The sequence below is a fragment of the Miniopterus schreibersii genome (genome assembly GCF_964146895.1).
Source record: "Miniopterus schreibersii genome assembly, chromosome: 1".
NCBI classification, from domain to species: domain Eukaryota; kingdom Metazoa; phylum Chordata; class Mammalia; order Chiroptera; family Miniopteridae; genus Miniopterus; species Miniopterus schreibersii.
In genome coordinates, this window is record NC_138101.1 from 38,041,934 (window position 1) to 38,055,908 (window position 13,975).

The following is a 13,975-nucleotide window of genomic DNA, read 5'->3' on the forward strand; positions in this document are numbered from 1 at the left end:
GTTTTGAAGAGCTCATGGTCTCCGAAAGAGGTTGTTGGGCATAGTGATTAGGAGTGTGGGTTCTGCAGTCAGCTGGCCTGAGTTGCTATCCCAGCTCCCCTGCTGTGGGACCCTGGCAGTCCTTCAGCCTCTGTGCCTCAGCTTCCTTACCTATAAAATAATACCCACCTGTGGGTATTGCACATTCTTGTGAAGACAAATAAGCTAATATATGTAAGAGCACTTAGAACAGTAACTAAAACACGATGAGGACTTAGGAATTTTGTTTTTTATTGTTTTTATTATCAAAAGCAGCAGCAGAGAAATGATAACCAAGGAGTGTATGTTGGGGTGGAGTGAGCTCATGGAAAGTGTGTGCTGGATGGTAGATGTGCTGCTCTTGAAAGAAAGAGGTGGGAACTGGTGCTCAGGACCTTGGAATCTGAGTGGCAACACTGGGTACAAACTATGCACAGGTTGGGAAGCAGCTTGGGAGCCTAGCAAAGCCCTCATAATCTCCAAGGAGCATTTCAGCAGATACTCTAGAGATTCCAAGCTTAGGGAAAGGAGGACCACCAGAGCCTTCAAGAGTAATCACAGGGTTCAGAAGTAGGCATTATGTGGTGAGCACATTTTGGAGCATCCTCAGGAAAGAGCTACTGAAAAACAATAATGGGTGTGGGAAAATTTAAGATAAGACAAGATGGGTAAATCATGTAGCTGGGGTTTTAATCCACTGTCTAGGGAAGAAGAACTGTGGAATAAATTTGTTATTAAAATATCAGGAGGTGGTGGTGTTATTATTCATAATAGCTGTGGCTTAACAATGATGGCAGTGATCATTTTAACTGTACCACCAGATATAAGACTTTTATAAAACCTATGATGTGAGTAGGAATACTACAAGTTGTGCAAGAGATTAAGTGAACTTTTGTGCTTCCTTTTATGTTTCATGTTCTGACAAGCTGTATGTCTTGTTTCTTTAACCCCACATTATGCAAATAAGAAAGAGGTGCTTCATAAGTGAAAAGCTGATTGATGCCATAATTAAAATAACTGGCCTTTTAGTTGTGAAAGAGTTCAAAAGGAAATAATGTCAGAAAGTGCTACTCTTCAAATCTTTGTTCATTATGCAATTTTACATGGTGAGGGTCCCTGATAAGCTGTTCCTCAAAGGAAATTTTAGAGTATCGAGGTAATTAAAACCAAGGAATACCAAAAAGAATGTGTATGCCGTTGACCTGGACTATTGAAGATAAGGTGAGTGTCCAGAGCCGTACTTCCCACCCACTTTGGCCAATATTGCTTCAGTTTTGTTGGTGCATTTTTCTGCTTTCTTACTAATGTTTTTAATTAATCATCACTTATCCTTAATCATATTGCTTCCTACTGCTATTTAACAACAAATTTTGACCTTTACAAGAAAGTAGAGCTTATTTTGAATGTTAATACATGCAAAAATGTATTAGCTACAAATCTTTTCTAATGAACAAATCCTACTGTCACTGTATCTGACAGTTGGGAAATAGTTTTTATTTAAAAAATAAAATTTGAAATGTGAAAAGAAAATTAAATAAGGCCTTTCTTGAGCCAGAAAGAACTACTGAAAGAACTATTTGATTCTGCTGGAGATGTCACATGAATGCCAAAAGATAGGTGACTTGTACAGCTTCAGTGAACAATAACTGGCAGGAGCTTTTACTTTTAATTAAAACACTTTTTAATTAAATTGGGTTTGGGGGCATTAGAGACTAATTTTTTAGCTTCCAGAGCCTTTAGTGTCTTTCTCCTGCTTTTTTCCCTGCCTTCTTTTTCTCTCTTTCCTTTATTTCTTTAACGGCTATATTGACATATAATTAACGTACTATATATTTCACTCATTTAAAGTATACAATTCAATGGCTCAGTATAGTCACAAAGTTGCAGAATTATCACCAAAACCAATTTTCAAACATTTTATCACCCCAAAGAGAAAACCCATACCCATTAATAGTTGCTCTTTATTGCCCCAAACCCAAGCAACTGCTAATCTGCTTTATGTCTGTATGGATTTTATTATAGACATTTCATATGAATAGGTCTTTTGTACCTGTCTTCTTTCACTTAGCATAATATTTTCAAAATTCATCAATGTGATAGCATGTATCACCTCCATACTATTTTCCATAGTGAGAGTTAAGACTTCATGTCTTTTATTGCCAAATAATATTCTATTTTATGGATACACCATATTTTATTTATATATTCATCAGCTGATGGACATTTGGATTTTTTCTATTTTTTGGCTCTTATAAATAATGCTGCTATGAACATTCATGTTTAACTTTTTGTATGGACATGTGTTTTCATTTCTTTGGTATGTATATCTGAGAGTAGCATTTTAGGTCATATGACAAGTGTTTGTTTAATATTTAGAAAAACTGCTAAACTTTTCTGACGTGTCTACATCATTTTACATTCACATTAACAATGTAAAAATGTAATTTCTCAACATCTTCACAATCTTTTCTTTTCCCCCCTTTACTGTCCCATAGTGGGTTTCTCTCTTTCCTTCCTTCTCTTTTGTTCTTCTTCCTCATTCATATTACAGCGCACTCTTTCTACCTTGGTCTGTTCATTTCTTATTCCTATCTCCCTTTACTTTTCTTTATTTTTAATCACATTTAAAATTAATAAAATTATTTAAAATTTACTAGTTACTTACTCTCTCTGAAGCTTCAAGTCGTACAGTATCTCCTTCTCCACAACTCCCTCACCTAATCTGTCTAACCCTGAATTGTCTTTTCTATTTGTCCTTTTTTTTTGCATTTTCCTAATACCGTGCTACCCCAGGCATTCAATGTGTTTTACCTGGGCAATCTCTATAGCCATTAATAGATTTTTTTATCTTCAGATAATTTCCCCTCAAATACATTCTACAGTGTTGTTGCCAGAATTATCTTTTACATATACAGGTTTGTACTTTTTATTGAATTTATTGGGGTGACATTGGTTAATAAAATTACATAGGTTTCAGGTATACAATTCTATAATACATCATTTGTATATTGTATTATGTGTTCACTACCCTAAGTCAGGCCAAATATATAGTTCTGATAATGTGATTCTCTAGTTCAAAAACCTTCCAATAGTTCTTATTTCATAGACTACAAACTCTTTAGTTTAGTATTTATTCACTCAAGAAATGTTTATAGAGATCCAGTTTTGTGCTAAAAACTGATTCCGTTGCTGGAGAAACTTGTGGTGAACAGTTTAGTATAAGGAAACTGAAAATAAACAAGCCAAATAAGTTTCATTCATGGAAGTAAAATGCATTAGTGAATGTAGAGTGACTGGAGGCCGGAGGTGAGGTCCTTAATTGGGTAGCAGGGAGTCATCCCTGAAGAGCAGCCATTTGACCTTAGAAGTAGATTATAAGGTAACAGCTTTTAGAACTGGGAAAGAACAACCAGGTTGCAGCAAGTTCCTAGAGCTGGAACAGGAGTAGCTAGTTGAGTCCCTGAAGGAAATGAGGCTGGCGTGACTGGATAAGGGTGGGTTCAGGAAAGAGTAGGGAAGGCTAAGCCCGAGATCAGGCAAGGACCAAATCATGGGGCCCCTGAAGTCCATGGAAAGGTGCTATTAATTCTGAGGGTTATAGGAACCCAATGGACAATTTTAAATATGGGAAGGCATGATATAGTTTACATTTTTAGAAGAAGGGCCTTTTGTTGGCTATGTGTTACTTATTTGGGGGGTCTCAATGTATAGTACTTGCCCTCACATGCACTCTTCTGTTCCTTATATTCACCCCCCCCCCGTTTGCTTACAATTCCCCCTCTACCTAAAATGTCCTCCCTTCCTCTGTATTTCTAACTTCCTTTTTCCCAACTGCTGGCATTTCCATTTCTGGAAATCTCTCACTGTGCTGTTTAATGCCTCTCCCTCCTTTAAGGGCCAGTTCCTCTCACAGCTGTCCTGCCCCGTTTAGTAGCTACCTTCAAGTTTCCTACATGCTCGGTCGTGTTCTGTTTCTTGTTCTGATTATTTGTGCCAATGACCCTGTTCTCTCTACTTTAGCTGTATCCTCTCATACTCTTGCGCTCTATCTTATCCCCAAGAGCTTCAATTTCTCCATAATCTAAATTTTAATCCAACTCCAACTCTTCAACAACCACCACCCATCTTTCCAGCTCACTGTCTTTGCACCCTGACTTCAGTCCCCCAGGGACTCGTCATGGTTTCACCTTCTCCGTGGCCCTCATGTTGGCAGTGCTCTCTTAACTGGCATAAATCCCACGGTCCCTCATTATACTCATCCCCTGGCGTATACGCTCAGTCCTATAATCCTCTCTCAGTCATGGTCATGTAGTAAAACTCCAACCCTGATCAAATATAACTTTCTAGCTACTTTGTGTTTATACAAATGTGGCTGGGAAGAAATGCTCAGCTATGCTGATGAGTCTTATTTTAGGTGCAGGACCACTAGCCTTACATTGGCCCTCAGTGCTCCCTGGCCACCATACTAATTAAGTCACTCTCTTTCTCCTAGTGTGAGAAACAGACAGTTATTTCATACCTTCTCCTCTCAGATCTCCAGACCCCCTCCTTATCCTTGGCTAACAGCCTTGATTCCACTTTACTGAGAAAATAGAAAGGGTCAGAAGAAAGCATCACAGGCTCCCACTAACCAATCTGCCGCCCCTGTTGCACCTTTTTATGATTTATTTCTGTACCCCTGTTCTCTGCCTTTCTTCTTGTTACAACAGTAACATTTAAAACAGTGCTTGCGCCAAAGCGGGCAATAAATTCTGGTTAATTCAAGGAACTGACATCTGTTTTCTGCAGAGACAATGAAATCTAAGTGAAGGGGTTATGGAATAAGGAGTGAAAAGATTGGGTTCTTGCCTTATCCCCTTACAATCTGGTAGACTCACTTTGAAAAGAGGAAGTCAAGAATTAAAAAAATTATTTAGGTAATTGAAAGGAAAATCTCCCACTTTCTCTTAATTGCCCAGATGGATTTTTCCACATTTCTCTCATCTGTATAATCTGGTCTGTGTGTGATCCATCATGGAAAGTTCTGTATGTTGCTGATGTCTCATGAGCAAGAAAGTACCTGCGAATTGCCTATTCATTATTACTGGGCTGCATCTAATGCATTTATTGTACACTATCATGGATAAGGCTCTTAAGAAACTATTTAAAGACGATGCTGCAATATACTATTTATGCACTTTTACACAATATTCCACCTCTTCTAGCCAATCCTACAAACTCACAGCCTTGAACAGAAAATAAGTAATATTTCTCTTATATTAGTTTTTTCTTAAGAGTTTGCTTTGGTCACAGAAGACTCACCAGCTCCCAGAAGAGAGGTTGCATGTATGGTGGAAAGAGACTGGGTTCTTTTTAGATGGAATGCCTCTGTACTCACCAGCCATGTGACCTTGCCTCGTTTGTTAGATCTGAGTTTATTAATTGGTAAAATGCAGAAGATTCCCACATAGGTATTATTAGAGCCAAACAGATAGTAAGTGCTCATTCAATGTTAGCTGTTGTGATCAGGCTTGATTAAAGAGTGACTGTGACTGGCTGACCCTACTTAACAAAATTACATGGTTTGAAAAGTCTAAACAGTTAATAACTGCTCTGAACAAGGCAGTCCAGTTACTATGTAGAAGTCACTCATTTTGGAGATTCCTGTCTATATGGTAATAAAGGGATCTCTGTCCAAGTCATTTTCTTGTCCCCAGTTTTCTATTATTCACCCTCACATTTCAGTGGCAAAATATCTGCCAGAGGGTAACTATATTCAGTTAAATATATGTGGCATTTATACATATCTGATGAGCTATCTTAATTGTTGGGAATTCTTTCTGTCTGTGCTTGATAACTTTGCACAGTGTAATCAGAGCCTTATGAGGGTGGTTCTAGGGAGTCTTAGAGCCCCTAAAAAAATAGGGAGTAGTCCTTTACTCAAGGTTGCCCCACCTTATTCCAAGCAGGTTTGGAGAGCAAAGGGTGAGGTATAAGGGAATAAGGGTGAAGCATAGGTCATCCTAACAATGGTAATAATGATGATAATTGTTTTCATTTACATGGCACTTTATAGATTTTAAAGAACTTTAGCATACCCTATAGCACTCAACATTTCTGTAAGATTCATATGGTAAACATTATGCCCATTTTTCAATTGAGGCAAAAATGATTTGCCCAAGAACTTAAAAGTACAAATTACTCCAGCCCACCTAGAAATTCCCTCTTTTCTATTTATGAACATTTTCCTCTGTAGAACACAAGTTCTAATCCAAAATTATACAACAGCAATGACCAGTGAGGCATGGTAGAAAAATAGAAGCTTGAAAACAGGGAGATAAATTTTGCTGAGCAGAATTGTACTAAGAAATAATTTTAATTTCATCCAAGATCTGGAGATCTGGAAGAGACCCAAGACTCATAGAGTAGTACATGGCAGCAATTAAGAGCTTCTAGTACCTTGTAGAGTAACTTTGGAAACCATAGCCTTACAGTGGAACTGCCTAGCAGGCCTTGTGGGAAAGGCATGCCTGGGTCACCTGGTGAATGAGTCTCAAGATGGCGAGGTCACCAGCTGTCTGGACTGAGACCTTCAGGGAACTCCAAAAAGAGGTGGTGGCCACAAAATGATTATTCTTCTTGGAGAGACCTAAAACCCTTTGGGGAGGAGAGTTAATTCACTTATAAGTGGGACACAATAAACCATTCTATCAGTTCTGCTTTCAAGAACCTGGCTAGGATTCCAAGTCAAAGAAGTAGAATGGACCCCTAGAAAATCACCTGATCATTTGTTACACAGGTGCCTCTGGCGCAGGAGTCATGATCAAATCCCACTTTAATATACTAAACTCTCTTCTCAGTGGTACCTCCATTGGGGCATTAGCAATGATAACCCTTTACATTTGTAATCTTTTGTAGTTTTCATGGTGTTTATCTCAAATATCAGTACAGAGGTAAAAACAGGACTTGAGTCTGGTCTGAGACACATAGCTATTAATAAGAGGAATCTTAATTCAATGTTAGTTGTTCTGACCTAAAACCCAGTGCTTCTTTCACGGTGTTCTTTTAAATTATTCTTTATTTTGTAGCTAAAGCATTTAAGTAATTTGAATTTTGATTTATTAGGTTTTCATAAAATAGAACATTTTTAGAGAGGACATGAGTATTTTGCCAGAGTCAGTATTTGAGCTTGAATTGCAACAATTATGGAGGATTCCATTTATATGAACTTGCAAGGATAGGCAAATACATGTAGTTACTATCAAGACAATATTTAGTCATAGTAATTATTAAAAAACAATAACAACAATAAAATTTTAAAATAAAATTATTTATAGAAATTTCCCCTGCCTTGTTTGTGATGTATTTTTATGCCTACTGAAGCATTTATAATACCCTGTGTAATAAACCAATAAATGGGCATTTGCTTTCTAAATAAGGGCTTATAATTTTGCATTTTTCTTGAGGATGTCAACCTGGTCAAAAACAAACAAAACACCTATTCCATTAAGTAAGGAGGCATTCTTCATGGTTAGTTTAATAATCCCAGTCTAGAATTGCCCTTTTCTACTTTCCCACTACTAAAAATGTACTCATCTTTAAGGCCTCGTCCATGTGCTCTATTTAAAGTGTTCATTTTCCTTCCTGCTTAAAATGAATTGTTCTTTCATTGAGTTGTTATAGTGTTTTCCAAATTTCAGTTGCAATCATCACAGTTTTGCGATAAGCACTAATACCTCTAACTCTCTTCCTTAAATTTTAAAAATAGACTCGTTTTTAATATAGCCAATACCTAAGCAATAATATTCACCAAATACTGATTTTGATATAGTAGCTTTATTTTCTTGAATATACATTAAGATAAATGCTACCTAAAGTCATCTCATATACCACCAGCAGTATGAGTACTGGTCTTTTAGGTAATGCTGCTAACGTGCATTAATTATACCTGTGCTTCACCTTCATTTAATTCTAAATTGTGTTATATTTGTTACTGCTCACTGTTCTTTTTCTTCCCTTTACCAGTGATCTTGTTTCCTTTATTTCTCTACCATGTGGCCAGTTATAAGACTTGTCCTTAGTAGTAATTGAGTACATTTTTTGATGTTGAAATGAAATAACATTGATCTTCTTTCATTGTTATTTAGATACTTGGTTGGCATAAGAAATATTATCAGTATTCACTCCCTATGCCCCCTATGTGTGAGCCTGAAATTCTCTTTCTGGTTCATTTACCAAACCTGGGGACCATGATTGCATTCTAACTCAGTATATGTCAATACCAAGAAAATTTAGAAGAAATTTACTTTTAGATTACTAATAAACCAGGAAATATAATATAGCCTGGGCTGTGAATTTGTGAAACAAGAAAATTATGGATAGATTGGGTGAAGTGTGATATGATAACAGAGGATAAAGGATATTCAAGCAGGGATTGATCCAAGTGTTAAATGCTGTTGAGAAATAAAATATGATAAAAATATAGACTAGCCATTGGGTTAAGTAATAGCAAATTATTGGTGACCATGACAGGAAAAGAAACAGAGTAGTGGAATTATAAACCAAATGTCAGTGGGTTTGGGGGAAAATTCAAAGTGAGGAGATGGGGCAGTGAATATCAACAATTTTTTTCATGAGTTTGACTGAATAGAAAGAGAGAGACAAATCATCAAGGCATATGGGTTAATGGAGGATTTTTTTTTCTTGTGAATGGGACAATTTTGAGTACACTTACAGTAATGTAAACTAGCCAGTAGAGTTCCTGAGGTTGAGAGGAAGTTTGGATTGAGAGCATATTTAAAAGGTCATGGATTCTAAACTATTAGGTTCACACATACAAAATTGATATTTGGTTAGGTCAAAAGTTGAACCATTTTCATATGGTTCAACCTAAAAGGTTGAAGAACTTGGACAAACTGTAGGAATCCTCTAAAGAGCATGAATGGATATAGGTAAGTTTGTTGGTTCCATGTCAGGAATTTGAAGGAATTCTCATCTAATAGATCAGTCACTTTATCTCTTTAAAGTAGTTGAAACACAGGAGGACTCATGGTGAGAACTGAAACTTTGAGGAGGCTAGAGAAGTTGAAAATAATCGTTGTGGAAAATTAGAATATTAATTAAGGTTATATAGTGGGAACAGTGGGTAAGGGTTGAGAACTCAAACTGGCACTTCCAGCACATTTGTGAGATTTTTCTGTAGCATTCTTCAGTGGTCTGGGCAGGGGAGAATCATTGTTCAGATAGTTGTGGAGAATTTAGTGGAGGTTAAGACATCATTAAAAATCTGTTGAGCCCGGCCTGGCATGGCTCAGAGGTTGAACGTCGACCTAGGATCCAGGTGATCGGGGTTGGATTCCTGGTCAGGGCACATGCCCGGGTTGCGGGCTCGATCCCCAGTTGGGGGCGTGCAGGAGGCAGCTGATCAATGACTCTCTCATTGATGTTTCTATCTCTCTCTCTCCCCCTCCTTTCCTCTCTCTGAAATCAATAAAGATATATTTTTAAAAAATTAAAAAATAAATAAATAAATATCTGTTGAAATGATGAACCTAAGGATCACAAAAGAAACAAAGATGAATGTGTGTGTGTGTGTGTTTGATGGGGGTGACAACTGCTGGATATGAAGAATTCACAGAGTGGAAGGGTAATGATTTTTTTAAAATGATGCATTAGAAGATTCTAAGTTTATAAGAAGGAAGGTTAGGATAGTAATGGTTGTCCAAAGTTATGATTCAGAGAGAGTAATTCCAAGTCATGACAAAGTCTAGGGTGTGGACATGAAAGTAATATTTGAAGAGAATTATAGAGATGAAAAGATCAAGGAAATAAATGACTAGCATGCTGAAGATCAACCACATGGGCACTGAAACTACATAGGACAAACATAGGAGTTGGACTGCAGAAGGAGACAGGGAAGCAAGTGTCAGTCTACAGTAAATGAGGGCAGAATCATGGGTCCAGATGACAGCGATGAGGAAGAAAAGAGGGTGGAGAGCAGAACTGTGCGAGCCTTCAAGGAACAAAGCAATTTACAAGGGTGTGGAGAGTAATGGATCAAGTTGGCATTAGGGAGTGAAAGGACAAACATGAAATCTTCAATAATAAGTCTGTAAAAATGCTATGCTCTGAGGGAAAAAACAAACTATTTCAATTTTCTAGGTATATAGGGAATACTCAGAAAAAAAAAGAAGTTTAGGATATAGAGTATTTTGTTAATCAGGAGATGGCATCCCAGAAATTGTGAAAGTGCAGGAGATAATTTATCCTAAGGAAACATTTTACAATTTTGAATGTCTGCAAAAATTATCCAGAGGGATGTTCATTATTAATGTGTTGTTTACAACTTTATCAAGATTGAAAAATAAAAAAATAGGACAGGTTTAAATTAAAGATAATCTATCGTAACATTTTCCTATAAAAATACTTAACCATATATAAAACAGATATGTTTGTATCTTGCTAATCTTATTTTTTTAAATACATGATAGAATACATGATGTGTGTATGATTATATGCATAATGTGTGTATACATGTTCTAATAAAGCTTAAATTACATTTTTAAACTTGGAATTATGCTATTTCAAAGATACTCTTACTTTTTTAAGGGGCCATCTGTCTTTATTTTTTTGTATCTAATTCTAGTCCTGCCTTGTCAGTGCTGAACTCCTAGAGCCCAAGACGCTATTACAGAAAATGAGGACAGCCTCTCATTTAAATGACAAGTTTGGTTTACAAATTAAAATCATTAGGCCCTAATGACTTATTTTATTTTTAATTAAATATTTATTTTATTTTATTTTTTCTTTATTTATTTTTTCACTTGACAGAGTCCTTTTATGCCTATTGTTATCAATCCAAACTTGGTTTTAATAATCAATGTGGGAAATGAAATTCACTAATGGTGTTACTACATGAAAAAGACTCTAGGTGGTGCCAGAGCTGGGGGTGGCTATTTGGGCAAAATGGAAGAAGGTGGTCAAAAGGTACAAACTTCCAATTATAAAATAAATGTCATGGAGATATAATATACAGCATGGTGACTATAGATATTAATGTTGTATTGTACATTTGAAACTTGCCAAGAGAGTAGATCTTAAAAGTTCCTATCACAAGAAAAAAAAATTGTTACTATGTTTGGTGACAGATATTAACTAACTTTCTGTGGTGATCTTTTTACAATATATAAAAATATCGAATCATTGTGTTGTACACCTGAAACGAATGTTATATGTCAATTATATCTTTAAAAGATTCTAATATTTCTGTGCGAGGCAAAGAGAAATGTAAAATTATTCAGAACCTCATTGTAGAAGTGAAGTAATCCAAGGAATCTATTTCACAGTTACTCATATTTTGGAAAGAAAACAAGAATCAAATGTTATGAATGTATTTCTACCTATTTATGTCATGATATCTAAATACAGAGTGGCTTACTAGAAAAGTAAACAAACTATTTAAGTGTAAAAAGAAGTCTTTAAAGGTGGTATGAAATCCAGGGAAGTTAAATGGAGAAATCAAAACAACCAGTAGGTGATGAGTTCTTAGTTGGAAATTAGTTGGTCCCAAATAAATCTGAAGAACAATTAAATGGTTCAACTAATATATATGTGCCAAGCATTTTACTGGATACTGGCACTTACAACAAAGAATAAGGTATATTTTTCTTCACTTTACTCACAAGTAACAAAAACTAATAAAGTTTCATTTGTGTGTTTCAAATGGAGAAAACCCTCTGACTTAATCACACCGAGGCATGGATCATCACTGGGAAGAGCAGAGATTGCTTTCAACAGCACCTCCCCACCATCCCTGCACTCCCACCCCTCACTATCCCTCTGAGCTACAAGGCCAAGGAAAACCAAAGCAAAGCATTATAAAGCAGTCAGACCGATTTATCTATATGGAATGGAACTGGAGACTTTTCACAGATTTTGGACCTGGAGGTGACAATTTTGAAAATCTTGAAAATAGAAAGTAATAGGAATGAAGAGACCTAAATGGTTTCCTGGTCTATTCCCAGATGTAGGTTTTTTCCTTTCCCCAGATTTTTATTTCAGTCTATTTTTCCTGTTTCTCTACCTTTATGTCACTTTCATTTCTATAGAACCCAAGTCTATTAAAATATAAAAACTTTATGATTATTTATTTGCTTCTCACTTTTTCTATTCTTATGTACAAATTGTTCTATTGTTTTTTAAATTTTATTTTAAAAGGCAAAGAATTTCTCAAAGGACATTTAATTTTGGATTTATCTTTTGGAGATTTATTATATTTATTAATTTCAAAATGTATACAAATATCAAATCATCATGTATTGTTAAAATACAATACTTATACAATTTGTGTAATTCCTCTATTTTCAATGCATCAATTAAATGCATAACTTAAAAATATTACAAATAGCATTATATCTTCTAAACTGTGAACTGAGAGTGAGAAGACACTTTCTTCCATGCCCTATCCTTCTACTGCTACAAATTTACAATATTTTACTTTAAGCTCTCTGTTTTTCCTCCCTCTCTGTGATTATCTTATTTTTACATTAAACTTTCCAATTCAAATCCAATCTGTTGAACTTTTAAAATTGTAAATATAAAATTGTTAGCATGGTTTCCTGAAATAAAAATTATTAGCATTACCATGTAACTATTTTCTCCAACAACAGTAGGAAAAAAACTATTAAATTCCCAATTCAGAATAATTGCCTGAATTGGAAATCACAGTCTGAAGTGAATCTTTTTAAACATGAAATAAATTTAAACTTACTGATACATCATACACCGTTGAGAATGCAAACTCCTCCACCTCCGTGCTGCTTTGTGATTTCTCGTCAAATGAGTAGCATCTTGGCATTCTTTCAGACTTGAAAGCTGACTAAAGAAAAAATGCTTAAGGATTTAAAATAAACAAGTTTGACAAGTTGGGATGGGTAAACTTTAACCAATACTCTGTTTTGAGGTGAAGAATCACTTGATAAATCTTTATTGCAGGGAAAATTTCCTGGTTCTGGCTAATTAAGTGAGAAACAATACCGTGTTAAAAATCTAAGCAACACCCTTGAATACCTTGTGTGGTTTGTGTTTGACTTTCCAGAGGTGGCACTCTTTGTCTGAGTCAGGACAAATCTGGTCTTCAGGACTGCCATTCATCTTTCAGAGGCAAGATCGGAAGTTTTCATAAAGCATTTGACACCCTTGACTTGCCTTTCTTAGTGCAATGGTACATGTGCTCATTACCTCTGGCTCGGTAATTCATTTGCATCTACTCTAACGGGGAATCTGGCTTGAAGGAGGGAAATGAAAATATATTTGTGCCAAGTGCCATTTTAAAGGGCTTCAGTGCTGATTGTCTCCTCTCCCTGTATTCTTCTTTGTAGTCAGATCGGTGTCCACCTTCACTGACTCTGAGTTTTCTGTTGATACAGTTCTTTCCTTCACATTGTGTCTTTGCCCACATGCCTAAAATATCATTTCCCTTCTTTATAGCACAATTCTCAATTCCAAGTCCACTTTACTGTAAGATTCAAGTCATTTAATCAGACTGTCTACACAGGGTACATAGACTCTGAAGAGAACTCCTCCAGGATATTTCCATTCAACTTCCCAGCTCTCATAGTAGTTGAACAACACTTAACCCATGCTTTTCCTTCAGGCAGGAATCTAGTTTTAGTTTTGCTTACTTTCAGATTTATAGACCCATTTCTCCTATTAGATAGTGAAACATTTGAGGCCAGAAACTGTGATGTCTTTTACCAGCACCTCTGCCAACAGTACTTAACTGAGTCTTTCTTTCAGCCTACTTGAAAATCATTCATATTCAGATTCAGCCCCTCTTTTGTTTAAAAAAATTTTTTTTGGCCAAAATAGGAATATATAATTACAATTAATAAATGAACATGTAAAAAATGTTTGAATTGTCTAATAAATAAAATTACATATCTTTGTCAATTTTCTATTCATGTATAACAAATTACGA

The 13,975-nt window shown here is 35.8% G+C and overlaps 1 protein-coding gene across 1 annotated transcript in view; it reads right to left on the reverse strand.

Moving 5' to 3' along the window:
• LOC308563234 (transmembrane protease serine 11G-like) overlaps positions 1–13,149 on the reverse strand; it is a gene marked incomplete at both ends in the record, with an annotated part of 33,826 nt that extends 20,677 nt beyond the window's left edge. Inside the window, 2 exons of the mRNA XM_081150090.1 lie at positions 12,767–12,874; positions 13,066–13,149. Of these exons, the coding sequence (XP_081006216.1) occupies positions 12,767–12,874; positions 13,066–13,149 (192 nt within the window). The remainder of the gene's footprint in view (positions 1–12,766; positions 12,875–13,065) is intronic.
• Between the last annotated feature and the right edge of the window lie 826 nt (positions 13,150–13,975).